Source organism: Diabrotica undecimpunctata, chromosome 4 (genome assembly GCF_040954645.1).
Source record: "Diabrotica undecimpunctata isolate CICGRU chromosome 4, icDiaUnde3, whole genome shotgun sequence".
NCBI lineage: Eukaryota > Metazoa > Arthropoda > Insecta > Coleoptera > Chrysomelidae > Diabrotica > Diabrotica undecimpunctata.
Window position 1 is genome coordinate 9,656,143 of NC_092806.1, and position 14,688 is coordinate 9,670,830.

Sequence of the window (14,688 nt, forward strand, 5' to 3'; positions counted from 1 at the left end):
ATTTTTATAATACTGCTATTATGGTATAAAATATTCGTCGGAAAATATGAGAATTTCGACAACAGCTGTTGTTTACAGTTTCGTAATTTTGAATAAACCGATAGTCTAATAGACGATGGTCGTTATGGGGTAATAAGTATATTACCGTTTCTAATTTCAGTACCAAATGTAGACTCTTGCAAATGTATATAATTCTATGTGACATATAACATGGTCAATATCGAGGCATCACACAGAAAATCAAATGATTTATGTGTGTCTTTTATTGTAAAAGTAAACTCCTTCTTAATTCTCTATTTCCATTTCCGATTCCTGTACGCCTCTTTTAAACAGCGGTATCTTTTGTGATATTTGCCTCATTTTACGTATTTTAAATTTCAACCAATATTTATTTATCAGATGTACATTCTTAAGAGACCTCACCATCTTGTTTCAAGGTCCATGTTGATTTGATCTACTCCAGTTGCTTTTTTGTTGTTAGTTGATGAATTGTGAGTTTATTCTCTTCTGTGTTATTGTTTGGTTTTATTATTTTAAGTTTTATTTGGTTTGTTTTTAGACAAATTGTTGATTAAGGAATAAAACACAGGAAAAGAGCTATACTTGAAATTTGGAGGAAAGAGCTATACCCACTGCAGAACGTGGAGATCAAGAAATAGCTTCTTGTCAAGAAATTTTGTTTTAGATATATCTTCAAAAGACATTTAAACTCTTAATTTCTACAGCGATTCATTTTCTGGACAAAATAGAAACATTTATGTTGCTACAGGATGTTCTGCAGGATTTAAAGGAGCTACCAGACACAAATTAATTATTTTAGATAAACCACTACTATATAAAGCCAGAGCACACCCATATGGAGGCCGATACGATACATGCATCCATTGAAGCAGCTAAAAAAACTGCCATGGAAATCGAGGTGCCACATGACTGGACAAATTTTATTAGAGTAGTTTACAGAAAAAACAAACTTAAAAAGCGTATTTGAGGTTGGCCAAGAAGAATTATTAAATTATGTAGATGTCCTAAAAAAAGATTTCGTGTACAGAAAAAAAATGAAGAAAGGGATTTAGTATTGTGGATGCAAATCAAACAAATATAGTTTCAAAAAAATATTGAATATCAATTTTTGTATAAAACTGACTTTAATGATGGTGATTTTAAAAAAGTGGATCTTAAAAGGGGATTCATGCGAAATATAGATAGTCTTACATTTTCTGAGCAGGTAAAACCTTTAAACCATGAACAAATACCAATAGCCAACAAAAGATATGATGATTTAATGTAGTTGTTGCCGTACATTAGTGATCATAACGAAACGTATTTTAAACAGCTAAAACTTTCATCAACATTAGATGCCAATAACTATCCTGCTTTAGAGGAAGAATACAGTAAAACTACAAATAGTTTGTTTTTACAGGAAGCTATGTTATTTTTTAAATATTTAAATAAAATAAAAAAAAATATTTTTAAATGGTCAAACTCCTTCAAAATTTAAACTTATTAAACATTTTGATAACACCATTTATTTAGTAATAAAAAATACTACTTTTATTTTACTTGAAATTTCGTTATTAGTAATCAAAAATCTATTTTACCTAAATTTAAAATTGACATTTAACTTTTCCTGAAACTTGAATTGTTTATTACTCAAAACAACGAAATTGGAGTTTGGCCCTTCTAATACTCAGGTTCAGAGTTATTTTTAATGTTTTCTTTTACTTTGCCTTCAAATTATGCGAAATGATTATTTACAAATATTATATGAAATATTTTTGTTTATGAATGCATTAAATCAACTATTTATAAAGAGTTCATACATAAATACAGTATTGAATGTAATATAAATATATATTCGTGTATCTTTTTCAACACCGATGTCCAGCCTTGACACACTACAAGTTTTCACATTCACACAAAATCAAAACAACCTGAATTTTTCTGTATTTGGCGAGGTAGACGGAGCTATTATGAACACCTGTCGACGTTTTCATGAAAATTGAAAATTCTAATGAAGATATCAACTCATGCTACATGAAAGCACGACAACAGTTGATTTAATTTTTAGATGTCATTAAAATAAAAGCATAAAAAGTTGGTTTTTGAAATATAACAATTCTTTTTATAAAAACGGTAATGGACAACCAACCGTTATATATTTGAGATTTGCTTTTTTAGTTATGTCCACGAGGAACAAGTTTCCAAATTTGTTTGTGTCTTATTTTGATTTGACTCTACTTTAATGGTTGCTTAAGAACCATGTCTATATAAGGAATTACTAATTCTAAGATCATTGTGAACAAAATATATAAAACTTTTATGAATATATATATATATATATATATATATATATATATATATATATATATATATATATATATATATATATATTAATGTGATATCTAGAATTTTAATTTTAAAACTTTACAAAAAATATATATGAAACATTATTAAAATTTTTGATTGATGATATATATCACACCTTTCAATTTTGTTATCTCAGGTTTTACGTGTGCTTCAATATCTATACTTTACAGCTAATGGGTTAGGTCCAAAGAATAACGGAATAAAACAACATAATATGATATGAAAATAATGTAATAAAATAAACTGATTAAAATACCTCCAAAAATTATTAGCATACAATGTTTATCAAACAAAATTCGTTCTACGTACGTGAATCTTCAATAATGCATGGATAATATAATACAACTACAATCTAAGATACAGCTTATTATTCTACATAAACAAATCAAATAATATTCAGTGTCCTTCCTAATGCAAGTTTGATATAACGATTGTACCAAGAAAAATTTGTATGAATTATCCAATTCTCTCCACAGATCCGTATCCCCTCTCAGAACAAATTTGATCTCCTTCGACTATCGACAACTTATTCACACGTTACTAATATGATATAATATTTTTTAACCCAAAGTTCTCAAATTTAATATATTATGAATGTTTCTCCCGTTGAAACGCTTCCTCTGCCTTGAGTTGTCCAATTCCTTGTTCTTTGCAAAATGAACTATCAGTTCTCAGCAGCCTCCTATGTAATTGGCAATATTAAACAAGATATTGCAATTTAGTGTCTTCAATGCTCTCCTTCGAATGCACGTACCTTTCCAATGATGCCAGCCTCTTTTCCTCTCGCCAAACGTAATCTCTCGTTCCGAAATAAACAGCGATACGTAGAATACAAGTAGGAAAAGTTTACTTACAAATTTGTACAGATCAGCTACCGTCGGACACAATTACTTCACCAACTCACAACTTATTCTTTATTACTTACTACCCTTGGATACCACCTCGAAAACCAACCATTCACTTTAAGAAACTGGAACTAACTGATTCTCTCATCTCCTCTATCCATTCATCCAACCTTTCATTATACACACCCATCACCACTTTCCAAATTCTCGGCCAATCAGAAATTTGCATACCACTCCCACATAAAATCAGAAATACCTACAAACTTTCCTAATTCATATTATTTCTACAAGAACACTTAATTTCTACTGGGTATTTACATATTCCGAACAATCATTTATTTATTAACTATTTTTATTGTTCTTTTCATGGCGCAAATCCGGCTTACGGAACACTTTATGGTTTATGGGGAAAAACCATCGTTAACTTCTATTCATTGTTATATTTATACAAAAGATTATTTATGACTAAGATTACCTTTGGTTAATTCCAGGCAGCTCGGAGTATTTTTTTATTTTCTATAATCTCTGAAATATTAATTTCATCGTACATTTAATATTTTTACCCTTCAATTTTGAATACCACTACAATATATATATATATATATATATATATATATATATATATATATATATATATATATATATATATATATATATATATATATATATAGGTATTGGACGAAGAGATGTCATTGTATGGGCACCTACATCATCAGTTTTTTGGCCCACTCGTTGCAAACAAAAATGTTTGCATAAATACACATAAAGTTCATATATCTAGAGTCGAATATTTTATCTGGTTTACATTTCGGCACAGTCATAATGACTGCCAATAGCATATCCTTATTTGATTCTGTTACTTCTGCAGTTTGACACCCCTATCCTCAACCTATTAAGAGTTCTCCAATACTAATGTAACTCATGTTCAGGTGCCAGTTAGTCCTTGGCTGTAGGTAAATTCTGTCTGGAACACACTTCCTCTCGCTCTACATATCTATCTATCTATATATCTCTTTCTCTTCACCGTGTCCTGAGTCTCACTTGGAGTTTTTTATTTAGTGGTTAATTATTGTTTTAAGACTGCTCCCTGTCTATTTTAGTTACCACTCTTTTTTACATAGGGTGGTACTACGCTAGCTATAGGGACCGAAGTTAACCAGGTTTCAAACAGCCAATAATACTTCCCATGATCTCACCAAAAGTAACCTTGATCAATGTACTTGATGTATATAGAATAGAGGCTGTAGCAACATACACTCACCTCCCGTAAAACAAAGTGCCAAGGTTGATTTTCTCAATATTTGTGGCTACGATCCCCACCATATCCTGTCAGCTTGTAGGTGATGATATACCTTTATGTTGGAGTCATTGGTTGGTAATACACCCAATATGTTCTACTCATGAACGTTTATACGTCCATGGTTCTATCTGTTAATTTCTGATATCATATTAATCATCACCTTCGTTTTGTTTATGTGACGAATAGTTTTTCTCCTCGTCAAGAAATTATGTTGTAGTATCGCTTGTTTTCTTGCCTTCAGTCTTACCATTTACTAATAGCTGGCTGGAAGTTTGGTTTTCTTCCTTGGTAAATTCTTGAGTTGTCTTTGAGAAGTCTGGAGATAATGAGTTACTTTTGGGATGTCTAGGGTATTTCATAGTTTGATCCATTTTTATTTTCTGTTCTCAGCGGATGGACAGACGACGTCAAAGAAATCGCCAGGTACTGTCTGCAAGAAACTCAAACCGACAAAACTGGATGAAATTAGGGGAGGGCTATGTTCAGCTTTGGACGCAGAAGGCTGGATGATAATGCCCTGCGTGGTGTACTGGTAAACTTTTTTTTCACAGTCTCAGATCGGCACTTGGATTCATTTAGGCCAAAGTAACTATTATTTGGGGCTGTCTAGTTTGCTTCTTGGGTATTTCGTATCCTCACCAGAAATTTTTTGTATGTAAGCTGCATTGGATCTACAGAATAAAAAAAATGGAACAATAATGGGTCTTTAATATCATTGGCCTTTACAGCAAAAACAATCCATAGACCTCAAATTACACAACAAAATATGAAAAGAGTAATTTTAAATACAGGGATAAAAGATAAGAAACCCATAAGGAGGATTAGGAGAATAAACAAAAAAAAAAAACGATATCAGTGCAACCATATTGAAAAATAAATTGAGATGGGTCGGACCCGTAACAAGACAGACCAATGATCAGATTATACGACGATGGTATCAGAAGAGTAGATGACATAAAAAAATGGATAAACACGGCACTAAACATACACCGATTTAGGAGGTTGTGTTCCAGTGTGGCCAGGGCGTGGTCCAGTTACCCCTCAGGACCTAAACGTTTTTTTCCATCCTTTACTTTTCAAAGCCTAGGTTATATCAGATTGTTTTTGTTTCAAAAAATGGTACGAACGTACATAAGAAAAACTCAGAGTGGTACTGGCTCCTCATATACCTTGATAGGGCAATTAAGGATATTAGGGAGGATACGGGGTGCATCACGGGTGCATCAATCTTCCAAACCCCACTACAGTACGCTTGGAAGCCACTGCTTCTTTGAATGTCCAACACTCAGTAACTATCCCTTCCTCAGCCACAGTACAATTAGAAGACAGTAGGCCTACATCTTCAGCAGCACTACAACCAGATGTGAGTAATGTTATAGCCACTGGAAATCAAGAAGACTACAATTATTCAAATAGGGCAACAAGCATCCCATACTTTTTCAGATACGGTACAATCAGATGTTTCGAACGCTTTATTCTTAACAGAATAGTCAGAAACCTTTGTCTCTACCTTTGGAATGGTTGAAAGAACAGAAGCTAGTTCGGCAAATGAAGTTCAAGTAGAAAAAGAAAGCCTTGTCTCGCTAATTGAACCTTCTTTACAAAACGTAAATCATTTGAGGAATTGTTGTTAGAAATGATGAGAAAAGATAAAAGACCACAGAATTCAGAGAATAAACGAAAAAGACTGGTCACTAACTGTGAAATTATCACCTGCAAGTATTATCTAATAAAAATAGAACAATACGCGAAAGAAAAAATGAAAGAAACTGAAAAAAAACGGGTGTGGCAGTCCAGTGGGACTGCCGGTAGAAGTTACACTTCTATACACGCATTCGCGGTTACAAATTTATTTGGGAGTCAATCTGCACAATCATTACATAATATATGTAATTCTATAGGTAAGACATAGCAGAAAGAGAAACAGAAAATAACAACTTACTAACAATGAAGGCTTGAATCAATATTTTGATGAAAATGTATATTTTTATTTTCATATATGTATGAAAGGAGTTGAATGCAAAATTTTTTTACACATACTCTGCAGTAAAATTCATTGTTTATTTTGTTATCAATATAATAATACAATACAAATTAAACTGCAATATTCATAAGTATTTAAAAATGACAATATTATACATAAAAAAAATACGCTACAATACAGTGCAACATAATTCCATATATAATAATACAATACAAATTAAAATGCAATATCCATAAGTATTTAAAAATGACAATAATGTAATAATATTAATAAAAAAGTCCTCCCCGACTGGGAATCGAACCCCGTGACAGGCGGGGATACTGACTACTACAGTACCGAGGACATAACACAAATATATTTCAAAATTGACAGTTCTGGATCATACAGTGATTTATTGAGATTATTATTTTGAAATACAAAAGAATAATATAATTATGAACATTTAATAAATAATACAAAACATATCACATAAATAATATTATTAATAAATATTTTATTATATATATAATATTATGTGTATATATATCTTTATATAATATATAATATTAAATTATATATACAGAAGGAATATTTTTATATTCGAGAGAGGAAGAGAGAGAAAATATATCCTCTGCCTCTCTCTTACTCATTATCTTACATATGTAAACTCGGTTCGCTAATCCCAGTCCGAACTGTCTAGTGAATTTAGTAATTATTTTTTTGCGAAGTTAGTTACTTTTTGACAGACTAAAAGTGGCTGGAAATTACTATACAACCAAGCACCCGTACTCATAGCCAATATTAATAGTAAACAAACTAAATAGTAAATAAAATAGAACTTTGCGAATTACCGACAATCAATATTTATTTATCTGCACCATATAATAAATAGTTATGTTAAATTATAACAACTAAATATATATTTTTTAAATATATACTACCCAAAATTTGATGGGTTTAGTATACACTTCGACTATTTAGAATAATTCTTCTTTTTTTAAAGAAAGAAGTCTGTAATAGCAGGATACTTGAGCTATTAATACTGAGAAGTAGGAATTGTTGTGTTGTAGGTTTCCGACAATGAATCTGTCAAAATTTGTCCGAGCTAAGCGAATGGAGTTTAATAGTTTCACAGATTCACTCCCATACAAATTTCCAACGTGGAGCGCGCGTATAGAAGTATAACTTTTATAAAAATATATAAAAAGAAAGGCCACACCGCAAGCTAAAAAAGTAGGCCTACACATAATGTAAAAGAAAATGAAAGATATTTAGATAACGAGAAGAAATTTGAAATGTTCTGTAATAATATTGATGAGCAGACCTGTGGAAATTTTTAGCAACTAGAAATTAACCAAATTGTCAAAAAAGTTGATAAATATGTAATCTTTAAGTATAAAGAAGAGTATTTTCCAGGAAAAATCTTAAGCTTTACAGATGCCAAGGTTGAAATTTCATCGATGCAGAAATCTTTTTGAAGTCTTGGAAGTGGCCAGATAAAGCAGATATTGGAAAATACGATTGGGATGACGTTATTAGCGCAATTAAAGAACCAAAAATTATTTCTAAAAGAGGGTTTTTTCATGTGAAATAATTGCAGCACTTGTGGGACATTATATGAGATTATAAACGCTTCTTAACTAATCTTATTTTTCAATTTGTAGTATCTGTTTCATGAAGAATTTTGTTTAGGAATATATAAATATATTAGTTTTGATTTGTTCAGTTTTAATAAACTCTTTAAATGTAAGTTTATAAATTCTTTAATGTAATGGCATTAAATACAAGTTGTTAGCTGCAAATTGCGTATAATTTGTTCATAAACCTGATCTGCTATACGAGACGATACTCTTACATTGAGTCCGGTTTCAAATCCGCTCTATTTAAATTATTGTTTGAAGTTTCTTTGAAAACTGTAAAGACATGCAATCAGTCCCAGATAGTAAATAGAAACAGAAAATAATTAAGAAGAATGATGTTTAGGAATCAGTCAGCTTTTAAATAATGTTACATGATATCATTAATGTTTATTAATATCTTAATAAATGATCATCAGTACTAAATTCGGTTTTAAAACTTGAAGATTGATTGTTCTGGTAATATACATCAAATTGTGTGTCCAATAATACTTTATGTACTGTATAATTCAACATTGATTCGTAATAATCTTTGTTTCTATTTTAACTGCGTTTTCCAAGATGTTTGTTTTTAATTTTGCAATGTGTGATAACACGCTACAAAAGAATCGTTGAAAAACACGAACTTAATTTGCACGAATAAAATTTCACAATTAAAAATCTGAAATTTCTTTTTTAGTTGTATAAAAAACACTGTAAAATATAGTTCATAAATGGAAAGATAATAAAATACTATATCTATTTTTGTCAAATGTTAAAAAAATTACGTGTGGCGGAGAAATGTTTACAGATATGGTTAAAATGTTTATATTATTGGATGACTCATGGACATAACTATTTCTTTACGTCAAAAATGTTTGCATAATGTTTATGCAAAATTGAAATGTACTTAAACAAGTTATTAACATTTTAAATTAGCATAAAGTATAAGATTAGTATACCTCAATATTTTTTAAAAAAATTATTTTAATACGAGTAAGAGCTGTTTAAAGAGCGTTTTGTAATGGAATCATATATTCCAAGTAACCCGGATCATAGAGCACAGAGTCACCTTCTCTGTTGTTTATATGAGTCATTCCTGTCTGTCCAAGTCGCGGTTGTGGACATCTCTTGCTTTAGTAGGCCTTGCAGCTAGTAAATGGCTATGTTCAGATATAGACCCTGTTCCGTGGGGTATATCACGGCCCCATTGCCTCTGGATACGGGTGAAGACCACAACGATGATGAAGATGGAGAATATATTATTCGGTACAATGAATGCAACAGAAGTGGCAACTCTGTTTCTAGGGATGGTATAAAAACAACTGGTGAAGAAGCAGCGATCAGCAGTACTAGAATTGGGCTCAAAAGAAATGATCCTAAACCGACTTCTTACTAGAATACCATAAGTGAGACTGAAACAGTTAGAGTACTGCGGTACTGCTATGGGTAAAGCAAGTAGGAAACAACGGCATTATATTCCTCAGAATATCCGTCTGTAGATCTTTTTGTGTCATGTTGAAAGAACCAAAATATACGGATCTAGTCCTGGGCAGTCCTTGAATGGTCAAGGAGTGTGAAGAATCTCCCGGTTTCAACTTGATAAGGTATACAAAATTGTTACGTGGAATATCAAAAGCTTATTTGCAATTTGCAACAGATAAACTATAAAATCTAATTCAGAAATAGAAGAATTTTGTTCCGGTCTACTAAAGGTTCATACTCATTCAGTTGCTTGTAAAAGGTAATATAAATATTATACAATGCTACGTTCCTACAGCAGACAAGTCAGAAGAAGAACTAGAGCCATTTTATCAACAGCTAGACGAAACTGTAAAGATGACTAAGAATCGCGAAATTAACATCGCATTAAAAGATTTTAACATGAAACTTGGAGCAGGAGCCGTAGATCACGTAGTTGGAAAACATGTTCTTAGAGAAACGACAGTGTGGATAGATTGATACAGAACTACCAAGACAAAGGTTTAGTTATAACGAACATTTAGTATAAGTTACCGCCCATGAGCCTTTACACATGGAGATCGACTTTAGACATCAGGGCATTATAAGGTACCAAATAGATTAAGTGACAAGTAATAAAGATACATTAATGCTATTACTAAGGTTTTTAGTTAAAAAACCATTAGAAACCCCAGGAACAACGATCCAAAAACAAATATACACAGTAACATTTTTAAGGGAATTATAGAGACGAAGAAGATCTGGATGACTACACTTTGCATCAAAGCTGAAAACCTATATAAACTCCACGATAGCTTCATTCTCCACAAGAAAATGAAGGAAATTGCTTAGATCTTGAACAAAAAACTAGTCACTGATATACATAATGAGAAAGATGAACTAATAAGGGACCGATTTAAAAAACGAGTTCCCACTGTACTCGTTTACAATAATAACAAAATTATTGTAAATGAGCACGAAATAGGAAAAAAATGGCAGCTGTATATATATATCAGAGTTGTTTGAAGATGACAGGAATAATATTGACGAATTCTACCAAAACTGTACTGAAGGCCCAGAAATTAAGAAATGCAAGGTAGAACACGCTATAAATAATGCTAAAATTAGAAAAGCTTGTGGATGATACACCAACTGAGTGGCTGAAACTAATAGAGGATGATAACGTAAAAGAAGTAATAAGACTTTTTAATTCAATATATAACGCCGGAGTGATTCCCACAGATTGCCTCAAATCCATCTTTATCGCAATACCTAATGCGAGAAAATGCTCAGAATATCCATTAATTAGCCTAATGAGCCACACTCTTAAAATTTTCCTAAGAATACTTCACAACAGAATTAGACGCAAATGGGAAGAAAATCCCGAAGATACTCAATTTGGTTTTAGAAATGCTATGGAAACCAGGGAGGCACGTTTGCAAAGAAAAGATGTATTTGCATGTTTCGTGGACTTCGAAAAGGGATTCGATAAAGTACAGCATGTAAAATTAATGCAAATACTGAAAAATATCGGAATAGATGACAAGGATATTGGAGGATAAAAATTGAAGATAACTACACCGATGAAATTTCCATATAACGAGGAGTCAGACAAGGTTGAATTTTTGTCGCCAACATTGTTCAATTTGTCGAAGAAGCTACAGAAAAACTACAAAATTCAATAAATAAAATCCATGAATGGACCAAAAAATGGAAAATTAAACTGAATGAGAATAAATCAGTCCATATAAATTTTACCAATAAGAGAATTCATAATATTCCTATTAGAATAAATGATGTCCAAGTGCCTATTGCAACATCAGCAAAGTACTTGGGGATCACTCTTGATGCGAAACTTCGCTGGAAAGCTCACGTGAAGAAGAAAAGAGAAGAACTAGGCATCCGCTACAAGAAAATGTATTGGTTAATGGGAAGACATTCCTCTCTATCCATAAATAATAAACTCCTAATCTATAAACAAATACTGAGACCAGTATGGACCTATGGCTGCCAACTCTGGGGCTGTGCCAAGCCTAGTAACATCAAAGTAATCCAGACATTCCAGAATAAAGTACTGAGGAACATCGTAGATGCGCCTTGATACGTTAGGAACAACAACCTTCACCGGGACCTCAAGATGGAAGACGTCAATCAGATAATCAAGAAATTTGCAGGGAGCCATGAACAACGACTCCATCATCATGTAAACGTCGAGGCTATCCAGCGATAATACGAACCTAGAAAGAAGGCTCAAAAGAACAAAGCCTTTTGAACTGGTATAATGAGTGAGTGAAAAGCAGAGTAAAGTGTTGTGCGAGTATGCATGCTAAATTTAATGCTAGTTATTAGAAATAATAGGAAAGATACATGTGATTAGATATACAGACGATACAATAATTCTGTCAGATAATATTGAAGGTTTCCAAATTCTGCTTGATCGTATTCACGACGTACGAGAGGCAATAGGCATTAAAATAAACTCAAACAAAACCAAATTTTTAGTGTTTAGTCGTGACCCACATCCCGATGCAAAGCTTCAATTAAACGGAGTCCAAGTTGAGAAAGTTTACAAAATGACATATTTGGGAACTGTAATAACAAACCAACTAGATCCAGACATAGAAATGAAACGTAGAATAGCAATGACTAAAACTACTTTTATAAAAATAAAGTCATTTCTTTGCAATATTTATCTCAGTTTAGAACTAAGAGAAAGAATAGTTAAGTGCTATATTTGGTCCGTACTTTTGTATAGTGTGTGGATGCTAAAAGTATCGATCATGAACAAAATTGAAGCATTGGAAATGTGGGTTCATAGACGCTGAAGATACCTTGGACAGTAAGGAAAACTAATGAAGAAATACTAAGGAGCGTTAACAGCTAAAGACTGTTAAACATCGAAAAATGTCTTATCTGGGACATATAGTAAGGGGAAGTCGATATAAAATATTGCAACTGATCCTTAAAGGCAAAATAAAGTGGTAGAAATATAGGAAGAAAACAAGTTTCTTGGTTAAAAAACATGCAAGACAATTATTTCATATTGCAGAAGATCGAGAAGCCTTCTTAATGGTGAATAAGATTAATGGATAATTCTGATATGTTTTCTTAGAAGTAGAAAAGTCGAAGCTCCTTCAACTTCAGTTCAGCAAACTCCTTGTAAGAAAAATTGTGCTGAGGGATCCATTTCAGACAACGATGACCTTGACGAATCATAAATTGGGCCAACTTCATCTGTTATTTGTCCGCATATTGACACCTGGCTCCACATCTGTACCTTTGATTATTTTTCCGAAAGATATTTGCCCATTTCCCAACTCGTCACAACCACGACGCACTACTAAAAGAAGATTTGTTGGTACGGTTATTCTTACAAGCATTCCTTACAAAAACCAGCTTTTAGGTGAGCGACAAAAAAAGGAAGAATTGAAGGAAAAGAGAGCCCTTAAATTAAAAAGATTAAGCTGCAGTTAATGGAAAGCAAAATGGGGAAAAACAAGATACCACGTTCAATTAAAGTTATAAAAACAAAAAGAAGGACCTAGATGATGGAGAGTCGGATGTTGAAGATGCAGAGTATTTTATTTGTTCTGATACTTTTCTCCCACATTAGAGGACTGCATACAGTGTAATATTTGCAGACGTTGGGCCCATCATGAATAGGTATGCTGAAATAGAGGACAATGACTGCGACTTTTACACCTGCGATTATTGTTATGTAAATGAGAAGATAGACAGAGTTCGTAGAAAGTTGTAACTATTGTACTACATAGCCCATGTTTAGTTACTCACCATATTATACGGAGTTTAATTTTTTGTTTAAATGGTTTTATTTTCTTACTAAACATATAATATTTTTCCCTAAAAGAATGTTTACTAAATTAATTTCACTTTATTCTTAACAACAAATACCTGTTTTTTATTAAAAAAAAAGGGTAGGGGTCATTTCACCCAACCCTAAGGGATCGTTTTGCCCCACTCGGTTAGGTAAGTAAAATGATCCTTTTGCAAATATTTGAAATATTGTAAAATACATTTATCACAAATTTTTAAATATTAAAAACCGGAAGATGAATGAAAGAAAACAAGAGATTAAAAAAATATATTTGAGATTCCCCATATATAAATATTTTCAACCAAAAACAAACTTTTTAATTGGTTAAATAGTAAATTATTTTAGCCTAATAAAAATATGTTACAATTTTACCTTTAACTTGGATTTGTGTACCAATCCAGAGCGATCTTGCTGCAACGCCTCAAAAGCTAGCCACAAACAATTAGTAGTATTTTCCAATACCACTGCCATTATACACAATCACCTAATCTACCATTTATTTTGTTATCCAACTTGGTTCACTGAGCTGTTATGACTCATTTACCGAAGTGTTTTATCTTTTAGTAGCCCACATTCGACTGACTGCGGCTGGAGGCAACCTCGAACAACAACTCGCGACGATAATTGTTTGGAAAATAACAACTATTATTCTAATAACTTTTATTTAAATATGGAGCGCTGAAATGTCCATGAAAGAACACTTTAATCAAGCCTATAATATGGAAGCTTGTTTTTTTTTTAATCTCTGTCTCTAATTTTTACATGCATTGAGATGTGTGAATGCCAGCGACCTTGGTAACAAATAACATTAAAAGTAAATGTATTAATTAAAGATAAATTTAACAAATATTTCTACTTATGGTTAGATCAACTATAGTTAATTTACACCAGTCTATCAGGGAAAAATCTGAAAGGATCTGAAAGGTAAATGAGGGCTAGCTGATGAAGAATTCGTGAAGACGTACAGTTAATTTTGCTTTGTTTTTGTTTTAATCAATCTTAAAAAGTGAAAAAGTCATTTTTTGAATATAAAACGTTTCTTGTACAGTTTAGAGAAAATTAGTTCAAATAAAAATTGTAGGTGGATATTAAATTTTTTTTCAATTTGCAAGTTCCAAAATTAAAATACATAAAGAGTTCCCAAAGATGCCACTGCTCTTTAGATCCTCGTTGGTAAGCTTCTTTTATTAACCGTTCTACCGTTTTTTTCTCCACCACATCTCAATTGGCTCAATGGTAAGGTGACAGTCTCAAAATCTTAACGCCATATTTTTCCGCAATCGTTTCAATTTTGTACTTGT

General features: G+C 32.0%; 1 protein-coding gene across 1 annotated transcript in view; it reads right to left on the bottom strand.

The window, feature by feature from the left end:
* The window catches only part of LOC140439135 (switch-associated protein 70-like), a 29,000-nt gene extending 14,898 nt beyond the window's left edge, over nucleotides 1-14,102 (bottom strand). Inside the window, exon 1 of the mRNA XM_072528851.1 lies at nucleotides 13,760-14,102. Coding sequence (XP_072384952.1) covers nucleotides 13,760-13,858 — 99 coding nt within the window. The 5' untranslated portion in view covers nucleotides 13,859-14,102. The remainder of the gene's footprint in view (nucleotides 1-13,759) is intronic.
* Nucleotides 14,103-14,688: the final 586 nt, after the last annotated feature.